The sequence below is a fragment of the Staurois parvus genome, unplaced genomic scaffold, assembly GCF_062004578.1.
Source record: "Staurois parvus isolate SC_StPar_1 unplaced genomic scaffold, SC_StPar_1.0 ptg000436l, whole genome shotgun sequence".
Classification (NCBI taxonomy): domain Eukaryota; kingdom Metazoa; phylum Chordata; class Amphibia; order Anura; family Ranidae; genus Staurois; species Staurois parvus.
Genome location: NW_028318232.1, coordinates 5,769,505 through 5,786,240, shown reverse-complemented (window position 1 = coordinate 5,786,240; position 16,736 = coordinate 5,769,505). Strand labels below are relative to the sequence as shown.

Here is a 16,736-nt window from a genome sequence, read left to right as displayed (position 1 = left end):
TCCTTCAAGCACTAATTTCTCATGGTATACTGTATGTGATGTTTGCTGATGCCACAGTCCTGCACCTGGTTGTATGCTTTCTGTGGCCCGATTCATTCCTATAGCTGTTCTGTACTCATGCAGGACATAGCCATTCAGAGAAGTACATAATCAGCCATAGGGCAGAATGAGACACAACAAGAAGGGCCTGGCTGGGAGTTCTGTAGGGCAACTTCTCAAACAAATGAAGCTGTCCTTTTGAGGGACAAGTTTTATCCACTGCAAGTCATAACCAGTTAATATAAATGTTATTTTTATTTATGACTGGGTTTAGTTAAAAACGAATAATATGAAAATATTTAATTGTACCTTTAGATGAAATACTAGTAAGAATCTGTCACCTTCAAGATGAATAAAAGAATGTGTGATCTTATGTTGTAATGAAGCATGCACTAAAACAACTAAAATACTTTGATACTTCATGTGAAACAAGTATATTCTAGCTGATCTGAGCCATCACTTTCACATAAACACTGTACTTCAAAATATGATTGGAAATTATTTGTTCTATCTTAAACAGAATGTTCATATTGCATAACATGCTTGCATTTCTGAAAATCAGATTTTTCTATAAAAACAAATTCTTCTGTTCTAGACACTGGTAGGAGGAGGTGGAACTATTCTGACCACAATGCCAGTTATGATGGGACAAGAAAAGATGCCTATCAAGCATGTGTCGGGCATTCTCAAACAGCAAGAAGTGCCAAAGGAGGGTGAAAGGCGGACAACACACAATATCATTGAGAAGAGGTATCGTTCCTCAATCAATGATAAAATCATAGAACTGAAAGACTTGGTTATGGGAACAGATGCCAAGGTAAGAGATGAATGGACTATTGCTATTCCTTCCTCCATCCCATCTAACATCTCATGTGTATTGAGACTTAGAGGTTCTGTATTGGTCCCTTTCTCATGTCACAGCTCTCTAGCAATACCTAGATATTAGTTGTGATAATTTTATGTAAGTATCAACTTTATTTTCAGAGCTGAAGTCTGCAGGACGGCCTCTTTCACACGGTACTGATGTTTGAGCATCTACTTTTTGTGAACGTAATTTCAGGCGCCTGTGTTGCGTGTATTTATGTGCATATTTGCATGCATATGTGCGTTCGCGCATGTGTACGCACAATATATTCTTAAGAAAACTGATTATTATTTATGCTTATATGCGCGTATTTATGTGCAGTCGGTGTAAATTACTGACCAAAAATTTATGTGCTTATTATTATTTACGTGCCTGTGTGAAAAGGCACATTGTTAATAATAATGTCTGTTACTTTGGTTGCCCTTCTCTGCACTTTCTCCAGTTCTCTGATATCCTTTTTGTGATCTGGTGTCCAAAACTGAACTGCATATTCCAGATGAGGTCTTACTAATGATTTGTACAGGGGTAAAATGATTTTATATTTCGCTCTTTCTCGCTCTCCCTTTCTCGCTCCTCTCTCTTCGCGCGCTCTCTCCCTTTCTTTGTCTCTCTTCTCTCTCTTCTTTGTCTCTCTTCTCTCTGTTTTTCTCTCCTCTATACCTCTTTTAAAATTATTGTAATTTTGTTTATTGAATAGTTTAGTAATACTTTTTATATACACTGCAATTTTTGGCTTTACCTGGGAACTATGTTTGTGTTTCAGATGCATAAATCAGGGGTTTTGAAAAAAGCAATTGATTATATAAAGTACCTTCAGCAAGCAAACCAGAAACTTCGTCAGGAAAATATGGCACTTAAGCTGGCCAATCAAAAGAACAGTAAGTAAAATGCTTTGACTGAAATTACAGTGACTATAGTGACAGATTGGAAGCTGGGGTGGTCTCTCTGGGTTTATAGAGAGTGGGTACACTGAAGGCTAGATTGGCCCACAGGAGTGTAGAATAGACACAGGCTGATTTATTAAATGCAAATAAGAATGTGTACTTGGCAAATGCAGTTGCTCTATAGCTTAGTAAATGAGGTAAAGCTTCACTTTACAAAGAATACCCAATCACATGCAAGGAAAATTAAACAGCATTTTTGCTTGCACATGAGTGAATGTTGGAAGTCAACACAGCTTCCGCTCATTTACTATGTTCTGGAGCAACTACTTACAAAGTGCACAGTCTATTTTCCTTTAGTAAATGAACCCCACAGAATGGTAAAAATTGTATAAAACTTCATGCGATTAAGAAAATACCTAATAATAATAATAATACATATGACATTGCCAAGCTCAAGTTCAAGGTGCCAAAATACCTTTTGGTACATGTGCTGTATGCTGATTTTCTTTGATTTCTAGAAATCTATTTCATGGGTTAGTTGCAATAAATATTGTATGCTTCTATTCCAGAATATTTGAAAGGGATTGATTTGAGCAGCTTGGTTGACACCAGCATGGAAATGAAGATGGATGAATTCAACCAAAACATTTTAATGATGTCTCCACCAGCATCTGACTCTGGCTCTCCTGCTGTCTTCTCCCCATACTCTGTGGATTCAGAGCCTGGAAGCCCTCTTCTTGATGATGAAAAGGTGGGATTTCTACTCAGTGCCAAGCTCTAGAATGACATTTCTTGTAAAGACCAATTTAATACATCACTTATGTTTTGTGTGGCTTTACTTGCAAACATAATAAAATGTGCTGTACAAATATATAATCTTAGTTTCCTTTTCACAACCACTGTCCAAGGTAGTATAGCTGTTGATGACATGTGATAACTGCTTATTCATTTAATGTTTCAGAAAGTTCTTTGCATAACATGAGCATTTATAGATTTCAGAAACCTGTGCAGTTTAGATTTACCACATTTGTATTTTCTGTCATTTGTCGATGTGGAGACATAATAGTTGTGCTCCTTAAGCATGAGAAAATAATGACCTGTAACTCTTTGTAACCAACCTTTCTACAAACTTGATCTGTTTGGTCTTGTCAGTGGTTGGTTACTTTGATTTACTTTGACATAATAATGGAAGAAAAAAAAGCTCTGACCCTTCTAAAAACACCAGACGTGTGAGCCACAGCACAGGATTTCACAGTATTCAGGTTTAGGGATCAATGTTACTTATAACTGTATAATTCAAAACTTTCTTTACCATATTGATTTTGTTTATATTGAAGGTTAAAGATGAACCAGACTCTCCCACAGGATTGGGTATGATGGATCGCTCAAGGATGTTACTATGTACTATGACATTCCTTTGCTTGACATTTAATCCCCTAACCTCTTTGCTGCACTCAGAAACTGCTGAGCTCTCTGATAGGACCATGCAGCATGGAACAGGTAGAACCATGCTAGGTATTGAAGTATCAGGTAAGCAAACTTTCTCTTTTACATTCCCTTATGTAAACTTCTTGTTGCACTTTTAGTGGCACTAACTAAAATGAATGTCTACAGTATCTAGCCTGCTCAGTGCATCCACATAAGAGCTAACAAACTCATTGACTGTTTAAACACAGACACTAGTTGCAATTTAAAAAGCCACAGATGTGGGAAATTAACCTTTAATTGCTGTTTTAACCCGTGTGTGTCATCTTGTGTGTCTGTACATTCCAAGGTATGTAAACTTTTCATGAGTGCCATTTGGGTGATTTCTGTTATTGTAATTTAAAAAGAAGACAAACAACAATATGATAATAAATGGCTTCATATGATCACTATCCCTAAAGAAGACTGCTTTTTGGCATGATCAGCCATATTTTCAATATCCATACCAAAATTTCATGATTTCTGCCAGTGAGCATGTCCGAGTTCATTAGGGTACTGAAGGATATGGTAAATGTGTCACATGTTTACTGATCTCCTTTTTTTTGAATAAACTTTGACATGCTCAGTACAGAGTTCAGTGTAGAGTGGCAGCCAAGAAGGAGATTTGGGAGTGTGTTGTCAATTTTTCTGCAGCTGAAATGAAGACCCTAGATATTTTACCAAAGAGGACCTGTCTCTCATCTGGTATAACATTGTCACCAGGGGATATGTCACCTTTTTAAGTAAAAGAAAAAAAAAAGTTAGAATTTAATAAATATTTATATTAATAAAAATCCTATGTAAAAAAAAACATGATACATCAGATCAAGCCACCTTCTTCTTTTGCTCGGTGGTCCAGTTCTGATGCTCACGTGTCCATTGTGGGCACTTTTGGCTGTGGACATGGGTCAGCATGGGCACCCTGACTAGTCTGCAGCTATGCAGCCCATGTACACATCAAATTGTGATGCCCCTTTTTTTCTCCTTTCAACACCTCAACTTTGGGGACAACATGTTTACTTGCTGCCTAACTGCCACCGACTTATATATGCCATTGTAACAAGAATACCTGTGTTTTTCACTTAATCTGTCAATGGTCATAAAGTTATGGCTGCTCAGTGTATGTCCAGTATGTTGCAGTACATCATTGCATGTTAAAGAAACATTGTCACTTAGCTCATTTAGACTCCCTCACTCTCCTGATTCTTACCTCTACAGTGATCTCAGCCATTCCTGCATTTAGCTTAGTCAGCACAACATACCCACTGCTTTCAAGTCTAGGAGAGCATGTGGCCTTCTCCCATATTACAGTGCATGGGTCTGTTGCCCAATCGCTAGGCCCAAGCATTGTCGCATGACAGGAGGGGGTGATGTCCTGACTTTCAACATACCCAGTGCCGGCTGGTTTCTGTGTATGTTGATGATGACTGAGATTGAAGGAGCAGAGAGGGGTCACTGGAAAGGTACCAGTGGATTGGTGAAGGCTTATTTATAGACATTGTCACGTTGCCCCGAATGGGAAAAGTGATATCTCTATACTGTGCTTTACAATACAGTAACAGGTTACAAGTTTACAAAAAAGTATAAACAAGTATCTGACGTTGTTGGACAATACAGACATTTGTAGAAATAGAAAAAAGTACTCAGGCTGGGCAAACCTACGGATACAGGTACAAGATGGTCAATCCAAACTGGTCACAAGCTCACCCATAACCTCCAAATTTAAGATCATAGAAGGCCATACTAGAATGTCAGGAAGATATCAGCATAATCTAAGTAAGATAACAGAGAGTAAAAACAGATGATAAAACAAAGCAAAAAAGAAAAAAAAGGTTACATGTTCTTCGGCCAATTAATTGTCAAATCTAGTAAACAAACCTAGAGGTACAATATACGGGAGTGCCTGAGGTCTAGTATATCCTCTTTCTTGATATGAAAGCCTATGAGGCTAGCAAAGACAAATATTCCTCTACAACAGAGTTTCTCAACCTGGGTTCCTCCAGGGGTTACTAGGGGTTCCTTAAGCAATGAGCAATTTCTGCCTCTCAGATAAGTTTCCACTGACACCATTGATCTTTTTAGCTATCTTTAAGGGGGTAATTTTTTCCAGTAACGACAAGCATAAGGAGCATTCTTCCCACTAATCATTACACTAATGTATCATGAGTTGTAGATATAGTAATTTTTAGCAGGGGTTCCCTGAGATTGGAACATTATCTTAGGGGTTCCTTTGTCTCAAAGACGTTGACAAAGGCTGCTGTATAAGATCAGGGACTCGTGTATCAGTTGGTGCATATGAACAATATATCTAACCCACCAACATATCTCTAAACCTGTCCATAGTATCTTTAGCGATGTGTACCCATCTTTCAGCCTTTATGTTGCGGTCCACCTCCAACTTCCAATCTGCAAAAGTGGGATACAGGTGAAACTCGAAACTCACGTCTGTGGGTACATGGTTGTTCTGACTCAACTACAAGTCCATAAACGTTATCTCCAGTGATGTATACAGCTACAGGTGAAACTCGAAAAATTAGAATATTGTGCAAAAGTTCATTTATTTCAGTAATGCAACTTAAAAGGTGAAACTAATATGAGACTCATTACATGCAAAGCAAGATAGTTCAAGCCGTATTTTGTAATAATTGTGATGATTATGGCTTACAGCTCATGAAAATACCAAATCCACAATCTCAGAAAATTAGAATATCGTGAAAAGGTGCAATATTCTAGGCTCAAAGTGTCCCACTCTAATCAGCTAATTAAGCCATAACACTTGCAAAGGGTTCCTGATCCTTTAAATGGTCTCTCAGTCTGGTTCAGTAGGAATCACAATCATGAGAAAGACTGCTGACCTGACAATTGTGCAGAAAACCATCATTGACACCCTCCACAAGGAGGGAAAGCCTCAAAAGGTAATTGCAAAAGAAGCTGGATGTTCCCAAAGTTCTTTATCAAAGCACATTAATAAAAAGTTGTGTGGAAGAAAAAGGTGCACAAGCAGCAGGGATGACCGCAGCCTGGAGAGGATTGTCAGGAAAAGGCCATTCAAAAGTGTTGGACTTTCACAAGGAGTGGACTGATGCTGGAGTCAGTGCATCAAAAGCCACCACACACAGACGGATCCTGGACATGGGCTTCAAATGTCGTAGTCCTCTTGTCAAGCCGCTCCTGAACAACAAACAACGTCAGAAGCGTCTTACCTGGGCTAATGAAAAACAGACCTGGTCTGTTGCTCAGTGGTCCAAAGTCCTCTTTTCTGATGAGAGCAACTTTTGCATCTCATTTGGAAACCAAGGACCCAGAGTATGGAGGAAGAATGGAGAGGCACACACTGCAAGATGCTTGAAGTCCAGTGTGAAGTTTCCACAGTCTTTGTTGATTTGGGGAGCCATGTCATCTGCTGGTGTTGGTCCACTGTGCTTCATTAAGTCCAGGGTCAATGCAGCCGTCTACCAGGAGATTTTGGAGCACTTCATGCTTCCTTCCGCAGACTCGCTTTATGGGGATGCTGACTTCATTTTCCAGCAGGACTTGGCACCTGCCCACACTGCCAAAAGCACCAAAACCTGGTTCAATGACCGTGGGATTACTGTGTTTGATTGGCCAGCAAACTCGCCTGACCTGAACCCCATAGAGAATCTATGGGGCATTGCCAAGCGAAAGATGAGAGACATGAGACCGAACAATGCAGAAGAGCTGAAGGCCGCTATTGAAGCATCCTGGTCTTCCATAACACCTCAGCAGTGCCACAGGCTGATAGCTTCCATGCCACGCCGCATTGAGGCAGTAATTGCTGCAAAAGGGGCCCAAACCAAGTACTGAGTACATATGCATGCTTATACTTTTCAGAGGTCTGATATTGTTCTATGTACAATCCTTGTTTTATTGATTGCATGTAATCTAATTTTCTGAGCTTGTGGATTTTGGGTTTTCATGAGCTGTAAGCCATAACCATCACAATTATGACAAATCACGGCTTGAACTATCTTGCTTTGCATGTAATGAGTCTATCTCATATATTAGTTTCACCTTTTAAGTTGCATTACTGAAATAAATGAACTTTTGCACAATATTCTAATTTTTCGAGTTTCACCTGTATGTGAACTGCTTCCAGAATCGAGAGATCACTGTTAGCCGCATTGAGTAAATGTAGAGTTGCACTATATTAATATATGTGTGTAGCACAGATGGCTCCCATGTATATATTGTGATTTGTTAAAACGCATATGAATTTAGGTGTGCTAGCTAGATGCATTGGGATGGCATTCAAAATGAATGGCACTACAATGCACCACACTGTACATTGTGCAGTCTTATTCATTGCAGTAACACATGTTGCCACAACATACAGCCGTGAGACTTTTAGCCTAAGTCTCTTTTTATATACAGTTTTGCACACCTTCAATTTTCATTATTTTGCAAAAAGGCACAATTTAAAATTTACAAATATTTAATGATTGCAGTTTTATTTTGGATCAGTGCTGATGGGTTGAATTGTGGTCTCTAGCTGGTAGAACTCCTGCTTAAGTTTCCTGACTCTGCCTTCTTGCCATGAAGTCACTTCATTAAACTTTTAAACTACAAGGACACATAAGAATACACATAATAGGCAGGATTAAAATGGGAGGTGAAAGTTCTTGTTCATGAGCAAATTATATCAAACTGTATATTGATTGCAAATCATTGACCTGGAAAACAAAACCAACCAGACTCCAAAACTGAATGAGTCGGAATGTAAAGGCTCCGCTCAGTATTAGGTCAGGTTTTCTTGGCCATTGCTTTTATATAGAGTCTTACAAATCTTCTTTGAAGAGTAGTCTTGATTCTACTGCTATAGTCTTTACAATGTAATTTTAGTAAATGAACCAACAGAGTGGATAGATGATACGGACATGCTGCAAGTGGATATCCATTTGTAATGTCCTTAGCAGATCAAAGAGATCCAAGCTAAAATATGAACCTCTCTCCCGGAGTCCTAAAGAGATATAAATCTTGTTAGTGATTCAAACTTCCAGCAGCTGACTGTTTAACATACTGCAGGATGATAAACTATATCTGTATTTTTAAACTGTCAAATATATTCTGGTAAGGAAGTGCTGATCCTAAATACATATATGTACAAGTATACAGTAAAATAAATTCATATAATATAAAATCTGCATTGGAGGCCTAAATTTAAAGTATATGTGAACCCTTACCTTGCAAAACAACACATTAAGTTTAACCGCTTGCTGTCCACCCTGTAGCAGCTTTACTGCTACAGGGTGGCCATGGTGAGTGTGTGTCTCTGTGTCTGTGTCTGCATTTATTTATTACAGATACTTAGTGCTGTCACTTTACTTTCGCTTTCATTGCGAAACATGTCACTTTCACACCTGCAAATCATGTAGTGTTTTTTAGTCTAAGCTGTGTGCGTGACAGACAGACTTTATTTTTTATAACTGAGAAACCTGTCCATGCTCCTAAGGAATGTGCTTCTATGGCTAGTGTAGTCAGTTTGAAATAATAAAAGTGGGGGACTGACAGGATCACCAGCTATTTCACACAAAAGAAGAAATACACAGATAGGATACTTTTTAACACAAGTACATGGTACAACATACACATATTAGGAATATGAAATGTTGAGGTAACAAACACTTTTAAGAATGAGCTGCTGTCTTTGGGGTGTGTACAGAACGACCCCCCCCCAATCCCGAAATGTAATTTCCTGCCTCTGTGATTGGCTCACTGATTTTCCAAGAAGCCTGCACTAAGCGACACGTCAGATTTTGGGCATGCCCTTCATAAAAGTAATTTTTGGTGAGATACTCCCAGAAAGAAATCATATCTAAAGGGATGCAGACCCTGACACTTCTTCATTAGAACCTTGCAAGTGCAGCTGCTGATTGATAATTATAATGACATTCACTTTGCACATAGTCACAGACAAATTACTAAAGTTTGTCAAAATCCCTGCAATGTACATTGCTCATCCAGAAAGGATTGTTTTTTTCAACAAAAGTGGAGTTGCTTTTTAAATTGGCTAGACAAGGGTATCACTTAAACTCCAGTGATCCCTAATGAAACAGTGGAAATGTAACTCATCAATGCTCATTGACTCGTATTGTTAATTACTAGGGTAGTGTTTCTGTAATTTTGCTAATTTTCTTTCCTTTTCAGGTCTTTCTGGCAGCTGGCTTGACTGGCTTATCCCAACTCTAATTCTTTGGTTGGTAAATGGAGTGATTGTTCTCAGTGTTTTCATGAAACTGTTGATCCATGGAGAGCCAGTGACAAGATTGCATTCTCGTTCCTCTGTGAAATTCTGGAGACACCGAAAACAAGCTGATTTGGATCTTGCTCGGGTAGGTTGGGCATCTTTGAAAGGCATTTTTCTGCTTACATACTGGGGGGTTGTTTGTAACAAAATCTGGTGTATTTTCTTGTGCAAATCTGGCTGTCTTTCATTTATGAAAGGATTTGCAGTAGGTTTTTGTGGCTTTGTAGCAGCTGTGCTTGAAATCCTGAGCAGCCAATGATGAAATTCTATCCAAAGATCTGAGATTGTCACTCTTAACAAACACAGAAAGAAGAAAAAAAAAAAACCCAACCTATCCCAACCCCTGTAATATCACTAATATATTTGCTGGACAGCTTGGTCTGCATGTAGATGTAGTGCAAAAATAGAAATAAAGTGGTAAATTTGTCCCATAGCTCCTGTTTTGCACTGCTGTGCCCTCCAGCAAGATTATTGTATTTCACTCAGTGGCTCAGAATATTTGTTCAGGAAAAGTGCGTGTTGTATGTATAAACATAACAGATAAAGGATGATTTTGAGTAATCGTTGTACTGAATATTATCTTAGGTGTACCTGCTTTTTCATATTTATTAGGGAGATTTTGGAGCAGCAGCATTAAATTTGCAGACTTGCCTTTGTGTACTTGGACGATCTCTCCCAGCTTCCCGCTTTGACCTTGCATGCAGCCTGTCCTGGAACATTATACGTTGTAGTCTACAGAAAATAAGCCTGGTACGCTGGCTACTGAAACGTACGCCTGGCCATTGTAATAAAGGAGAATTTCAGGATGAAGCTGCAACCAGTGCCCGTGATGCTGCCCTTGTTTATCACAAATTGCACCAGCTGCATTTGACAGGTAAAACAGCAGCATTTGAATAGCTTTTTTCATGGCTTTTTATCATGCTCGTGTACTTGAGCTCTCTTCTTTGTTTTACCTTTTGTGTTATTTACACTTTTCCTTTAGGAAAATTGTCCTCAAGTTGGCGTTGCTCAGGTCTCAACCTTTCTCTGTGTGCTGTGAACCTAGCTGAGTGTGCAGGTGACAAAATATCACCAAGTTTACTTGCAGAAATTCACCTAACTACAGCTGTGCAGATGAAGATCAGCTTCTCTGGGAGGTTCTCTTTCTTGGCTGTAAGTGACTAGTAATCTCCAAATTGCATTGTAAATTGAAAATGTTCGATTTAGCTACAGTATTAAGCACGCATTTTTTTTGTTGCAGTCAGTATTTAATCAGAAAAAATATATCTTAAACCCCCTGTACTGCTAAATCTCCCCTCTTTCAAATGAAAGTAGCTGGCCACACTACAAACTACAGAAAGAAACTGTAATTTGTTCAGCTATGTTTTTCATCACAATATAGTGTTAATATAATACACAAAGTAATAGAATACTAAATTACATTGATTACAATGAGATACCTTAAGGCTCCATGCACACTGGTTTAAAAAATACGCTTCTTCTAGATTAGCGTTTTGCTTGTAGAAGTAACTGTTATCCTATGTGTCCATACACATTAGGTAGTCTAGACTCTAGAGGTATTTTTTAAGTAGAGGCAGAAAAAAAAAAGCCCTTCTATTTTGCATTTTTGAGAGCGTATTTCTGGCAGAAGAAAATAATAAATGCTGCTAAATGCTAGTACAAAACATTCTCAAAATTAACTTTTTTTTTTTTTCCCCTTCCAAGAGCACTGGCGTTTTTTTTTAAGCTAGTGTGCATGGAGCCTAAATACGTATTCTAAAATGTGCCACATTTAATTACTATAAACCACCTTTCTGGAAATAAAATGCCTGTTCTCTATGATACAATCCATCATGCTGAAAATACAGTGTTTGTTCTCTGATACACTCCACTGTGCTGGAAATTAAATGTACTAATATTGTCACACAAAGAACAACTTGTTCAGAACATGTCTTTTTGAGCATAGATGAGCATCAGCTCATCCACTTCAATTTACTCCTCTTCACCTCTTGATAACACTGCACCCAGGATGTGCTCGCACCTTTGTTATTGACCTTTTAAATTACAAATGTCATAAACTACTTTTCCCCGGCGGGGTTAAATGGTATTTCGTCCTCTCCTCAGCTCTACCACCACCTCTTATTCAAGAGATAACACACAGGGCAAAGCAAACAACATATTCATAGTAGTTCTATATAAAAGCATTTATTAAAAGAATTAAAACCGTAAAATACACATTTATAAGGACGACATTCCTTGTGCATAAAATCGGTCTGTATCATTCCTGTACCGTGTCCTGTTCTCTGTTCAATTTTACAGTTTGTCCGCAAACTGACATCACCTGGCTCCCAGGACGTGTTAAGTCACATGACTTGGGTTTTTTTTCCTTAGGGCCTAATGGAGAAGTAGTCATCCTGCAAGGAGATGGCTTCTATATTGGAACCTAAGAAAAGAAGCGCACTGTTCACACAACCCAGCTCAGACAAGGACCAGAGTGCCACTTTAATTTGGGGGTGGGTGGGGAGGCACAAGGACACTTTTTTTTTTTTTTTTTCTTCTTGTCGCTTCTCTACCGGTTCATTTTTCAGTGAATGGGGACACCCTCTGATAGTAGATTTTAAAACAAATTGAACTTAATTTTACAAAAATGCAGCCCTGCATTGGCATAGTCTGTGCAACAAAATGGTAAATTTAAATGGGTAACTTTATTCTGCAGAATTTGCTGTATGGGTCCAGTACAGTGTTCAACATTCTGTGCTTTCTGTAGATAGTGAGGGTGGACAGACCCTAACTCCAAGATGTTTTGATGTTTCAGTTTAGTGTTCTCCTATTTAAAAAAAGAAGCTTTGTGTCAAGATAACATGACTGTTCATTTTTAACATGCTTTAATATGGCTCTTCTCATTCAGGCATATTTTCTTGGTTGTGCACAAAGTAATAACTCTACTGGAGAGAGTGATTCTTTACCAGAGTCTTTGCGATGGCTAACACATCCGATGGGGAAACACTTCTTTATCCACTTTAACTGGACTGTGAAGAGTGCTGCAAAGGAGTCTCTCTACAGCTCCTCAAGAAATCCTGGTGAGAGAAGCTGGAGCGCATACAGCACAGTATTATACCCTGCTATAAAACCGTGACATCATTTCAGGTTCACTTGTAGCAGCATTGTGATCATAGAAAATTCGAAACCTTAACCTGCCTTACAAACTGATAACGTTTGCAAAAAAAATATAAATATGCAACTTGGGTTTACCTGGCTTATTAGTAAAGAGCACTTTGTGCGACTTTGTTAAAAAAAATGTTTTTATATATATAATATTCAAACCCAAATTAAGGTTTCCTGGTTTTCATCCTGGATTGGCTTTATACATACCTCATATTTTCTATTAATATTGAACATTAGTAGGAAAAGATGTGTGTTGGATTGAGCTAAACAGTTTTTTTTCTTTTCTCAAATACAGCTGACCCCATTGCTCAAATTCATCGAACATTTTGTGAATCGTTGCTGGAGAAAGCATTGTATTCACTGGCAAAGCCAGAGAGCAGCAAAGTGTCTCCGGAAGAAGAAAGCTGGTATGAGCAATTCTGTCATTTTGGTATGCATGTTTATATGCATACCCAGTCCAGAAGTACATAAGTGTTTCAAGGTTTTAAATATGCTATCCACTTCTCCCACATTCTTATTCTCTTTATTGAAAACTTCATATAAATTGCTATCTCTTTTACATAAAATCAAACGCTTCCATGGTTGCCGCACTGTTTTTTGTTTTGTTTTTTGGACCTTTTAGTGCAGTGCTAAATCATGTTTGTATTTTTCAACATGATAAAAGTAAAGGGCCTATGATAGGCAGCCTGCAGTAAAAATGTATTTCTGTATTTGTTTTCCACATGTATCACTAATACCTTAAACTCTTCTTTTGCAGTGAGTTTTCTAAAGCTCAAGAGTACTTGAAGGTTTTAAATGTGTTTGCAGATTCTGTTAGCAGCACCACTTCCCTCCCACTTGGAGGGTCTCCCTGTATATTGTCTAATCACAGTAAGTCATGTCAAAGTTGTTTTCCAACTCTGCTATGTTGCATTTTAGATGTAGAATCTAGTGTTCATACAGTCAATTGCAATGGCATTTATGATATCTGTTAAAATGAAATTTGATTGCAAACAACAGAATTATACTAGGACTAGCAAAATGGGCCTATTTGTTGATCAAGATGAATTCTTAAATTGCACATGGGTGGTAAGTGAAGAGGTTTTGGATGAGTTGGCCAGTAAGTGCTTGCAGGTACAGTGGTGGTTAGCAGAGAATTGCACATGGGTAGTAAGTGAAGAAGTCTGGATGCATTGGCCAGTAAGTGCTTGCAGATACAGTGTTTGTGAACTGAGAATTGCATATGGGCGGTAAGTGAAGAAGTTTTGGATGTATTGGCCAGTAAATGCTTGCAGGTACAGTGGTGGTGAGCAGAGAATTGCACATGGGTGGTAAGTTAAGAAGTCTGGATGCATTGGCCAATAAGTGCTCGCAGGTACAGTAGTGGTGAGTGGAGAATTGCACATGGGTGATAAGTGAAGAAATGTGTTTGGATGCAATGGCCAAAAAGTGGAGAAGTGTGTACAGGGGCAGGAAGTTTTTGGTTGCACACATTGATCCATAACATTAGGTTGGCTTTCAGTAAACCTCCCAAGCTAGTAATTTAGTGCAGCATGGTTTTGTTTACAATGTTCCTCTATAACAGAACGTATTACCATAGTTGCACTTAAAAGAACTTACAGCAGCAGTTCAAACAGTGAAAGTAGATTTGTAGGACAGAGGCATTGAGAGGGAGGGGTAGGCACTGCTCTGACTCATTCATGTGTGGAAATTTCAACTTTAGCTACTGTGCTTTTTAAATAAACCTTAAATAAATTTGAGATATAAGACAATATGTATAAAGAAGCCTAAAGTTCCCTCTACTGGCAGTTTCTTAATATGCGTCATATTTATTAGAAAGAAAAATATTTTAAAATAGAAAAAAATGTGCAATTTTTAGTCCTTGGCCTAATAAATTAAGTACATGCAAAACAATTTTGTATCCTTTTTAAAAACTGTTGCAGAACTGTAAAGCATTGCAGTTGACAATTTGAGCACTAGAAATGTGTTTAAAGCATTGTTTTATACATAAGCTTCCCTTCCTCTTGATGCAGGTGTTTAACTGAAAAATAAAGTATACCCTATGGGATCACCATCTTCCTAAATCATCTGGTCTCTGATCGAATGACTGTCAAATGTTTATTTCTTTACCATATGCCTTGGTTTGTTGATGCTGATTTTAGCAGAAAAATAAAAATAAATATATACAGTTGTGTTCAAAATAATAGCAGTGTGTTGAAAAAAGTGAATAAAGCTCAAAATCCTTCTAATCGCTTTTATTTCCATACACACAAATGCATTGGGAACACTACACATTCTATTCCAAATCAAAACATGAAGAAAAATATATCAAATTTCTGTTCCTCTAAAAAAAAAAATTTGAAGGAAAGTGAATATTAGACTGTTCAAAAAAATAGCAGTGTTTGTATTCTTCTTTACAAACTCAAACATTCACTATATAAACTGAAAAATGTTTGAAGATTTTGCTTTCCTTTGAATCACTTCATGAATATTTAGTTGTATAAGCACTGTTTCTGAGAACTGCTGTATATCTGTGTTGCATGGAGTCAACCAACTTCTGGCACCTGTGAACAGGTATTCCAGCCCAGGATGATTGGACTACATTCCACAGTTCTTCTCTATTTCTTGGTTTTTGCCTCAGAAACTGCATTTTTGATGTCACCCCACAAGTTTTCTATTGGATTAAGATCCGGGGATTGGGCTGGCCACTCCATAACGTCAATCTTGTTGGTCTGGAACCAAGATGTTGCACGTTTACTGGTGTGTTTGGGGTCGTTGTCTTGTTGGAACATCCATTTCAAGGGCATTTCCTCTTCAGCATAAGGCAGCATGACCTCTTCAAGTATTCTGATGTATTCAAACTGATCCATGATCCCTGGTATGTGATAAATAGGCCCAACACCATAGTATGAGAAACATCCCCATATCATGATGCTTGCGCAACCATGCTTCACTGTCTTCACAGTGTACTGTGGCTTGAATTCAGTGTTTGGGGGTCGTCTGACAAACTGTCTCCGGCCACTAAACCCAAAAAGAACAATCTTACTTTCATCAGTCCACAAAATGTTGCGCCATTTCTCTTTAGGCCAGTCAATGTGCTCTTTGGCAAATTGTAACCTCTTCAGCACATGTCTTTTTTTCAACAGTGGGACTTTGCAGGGGCTTCTTGCAGATAGCTTGGCTTCACATAGGCGTCTTCTAATTGTAACAGTACTCACAGGTAACTTTACACCTTCTTTGATCTTCCTGGAGCTGATTGTTGGCTGAGTCCTTGCCATTTTGGCTATTCTTCTATCCATTCGAATGGTAGTTTTTTGCTTTCTTCCACGTCTTTCAGGTTTTGGTTGCCATTTTAAAGCATTTGTGATCATTTTAGCTGAGCAGCCTATCATTTTCTGCACTTCTTTATATGTTTTCCCCTCTCCAATCAACGTTTTAATCAAGGTACGCTGTTCTTCTGAACAATGTCTGGAACGACCCATTTTCCTCAGAATTTCAGAGAGAAATGCACTGTAACCAGCATGTACAACATTTGCTGCCTTCCTTCCTTAAATAAAGGCAATAATTGCCACCTGTTTTTCAAAGAATGAATGACCTCACTAATAGAACTCCACACTGCTATTATTTTTTCTTCCAAAAATATTTTATTAATATAAGAATAGACAAGATAGCATATAGAGCATATACAGCTATAAAGCACAGTCAGAACACAGACATGAAATATTGCTTTCCGTTTCGCAGACGGGATTTAGTGTAAACCGGAATACAAAACAACATAGTGTAGAACAATACATCAAGCTTACAATTCAAACCATTGAATACTTAGAGGAGAGTAGGTACAACACTGCAGGTGTATGTCATCTCGTCTTGAGTATCAGCAATGCTTAATGATGAGGTGATATGAGGATTAGAGCCTGGAAAGCATTAGATGTTGCTAAAGTCATGGTTCACATGTTTATAGTTTAAGTGTATAATACAGATGAAGTGTGTCCTATCTGTGTGAGGGTGAAAGCATTATTTGGTTGGTGAAGAATGACTGATAAGGTGGTATAACAGGTGTAAAAAAAAGAGAGAGGTCAGAAAGAAGAACAGCAAG

At 38.2% G+C, this 16,736-nt stretch overlaps 1 protein-coding gene across 1 annotated transcript in view; it reads left to right on the top strand.

Annotated features, from left to right (window-relative positions):
- SREBF2 (sterol regulatory element binding transcription factor 2) overlaps nt 1–16,736 on the top strand; it is a 62,818-nt gene that overhangs the window by 23,034 nt on the left and 23,048 nt on the right. Inside the window, exons 5-14 of the mRNA XM_089687707.1 lie at nt 635–856; nt 1,668–1,782; nt 2,358–2,539; nt 3,126–3,318; nt 9,418–9,602; nt 10,130–10,391; nt 10,500–10,669; nt 12,405–12,576; nt 12,957–13,068; nt 13,419–13,531. Coding sequence (XP_089543833.1) covers nt 635–856; nt 1,668–1,782; nt 2,358–2,539; nt 3,126–3,318; nt 9,418–9,602; nt 10,130–10,391; nt 10,500–10,669; nt 12,405–12,576; nt 12,957–13,068; nt 13,419–13,531 — 1,726 coding nt within the window. The remainder of the gene's footprint in view (nt 1–634; nt 857–1,667; nt 1,783–2,357; nt 2,540–3,125; nt 3,319–9,417; nt 9,603–10,129; nt 10,392–10,499; nt 10,670–12,404; nt 12,577–12,956; nt 13,069–13,418; nt 13,532–16,736) is intronic.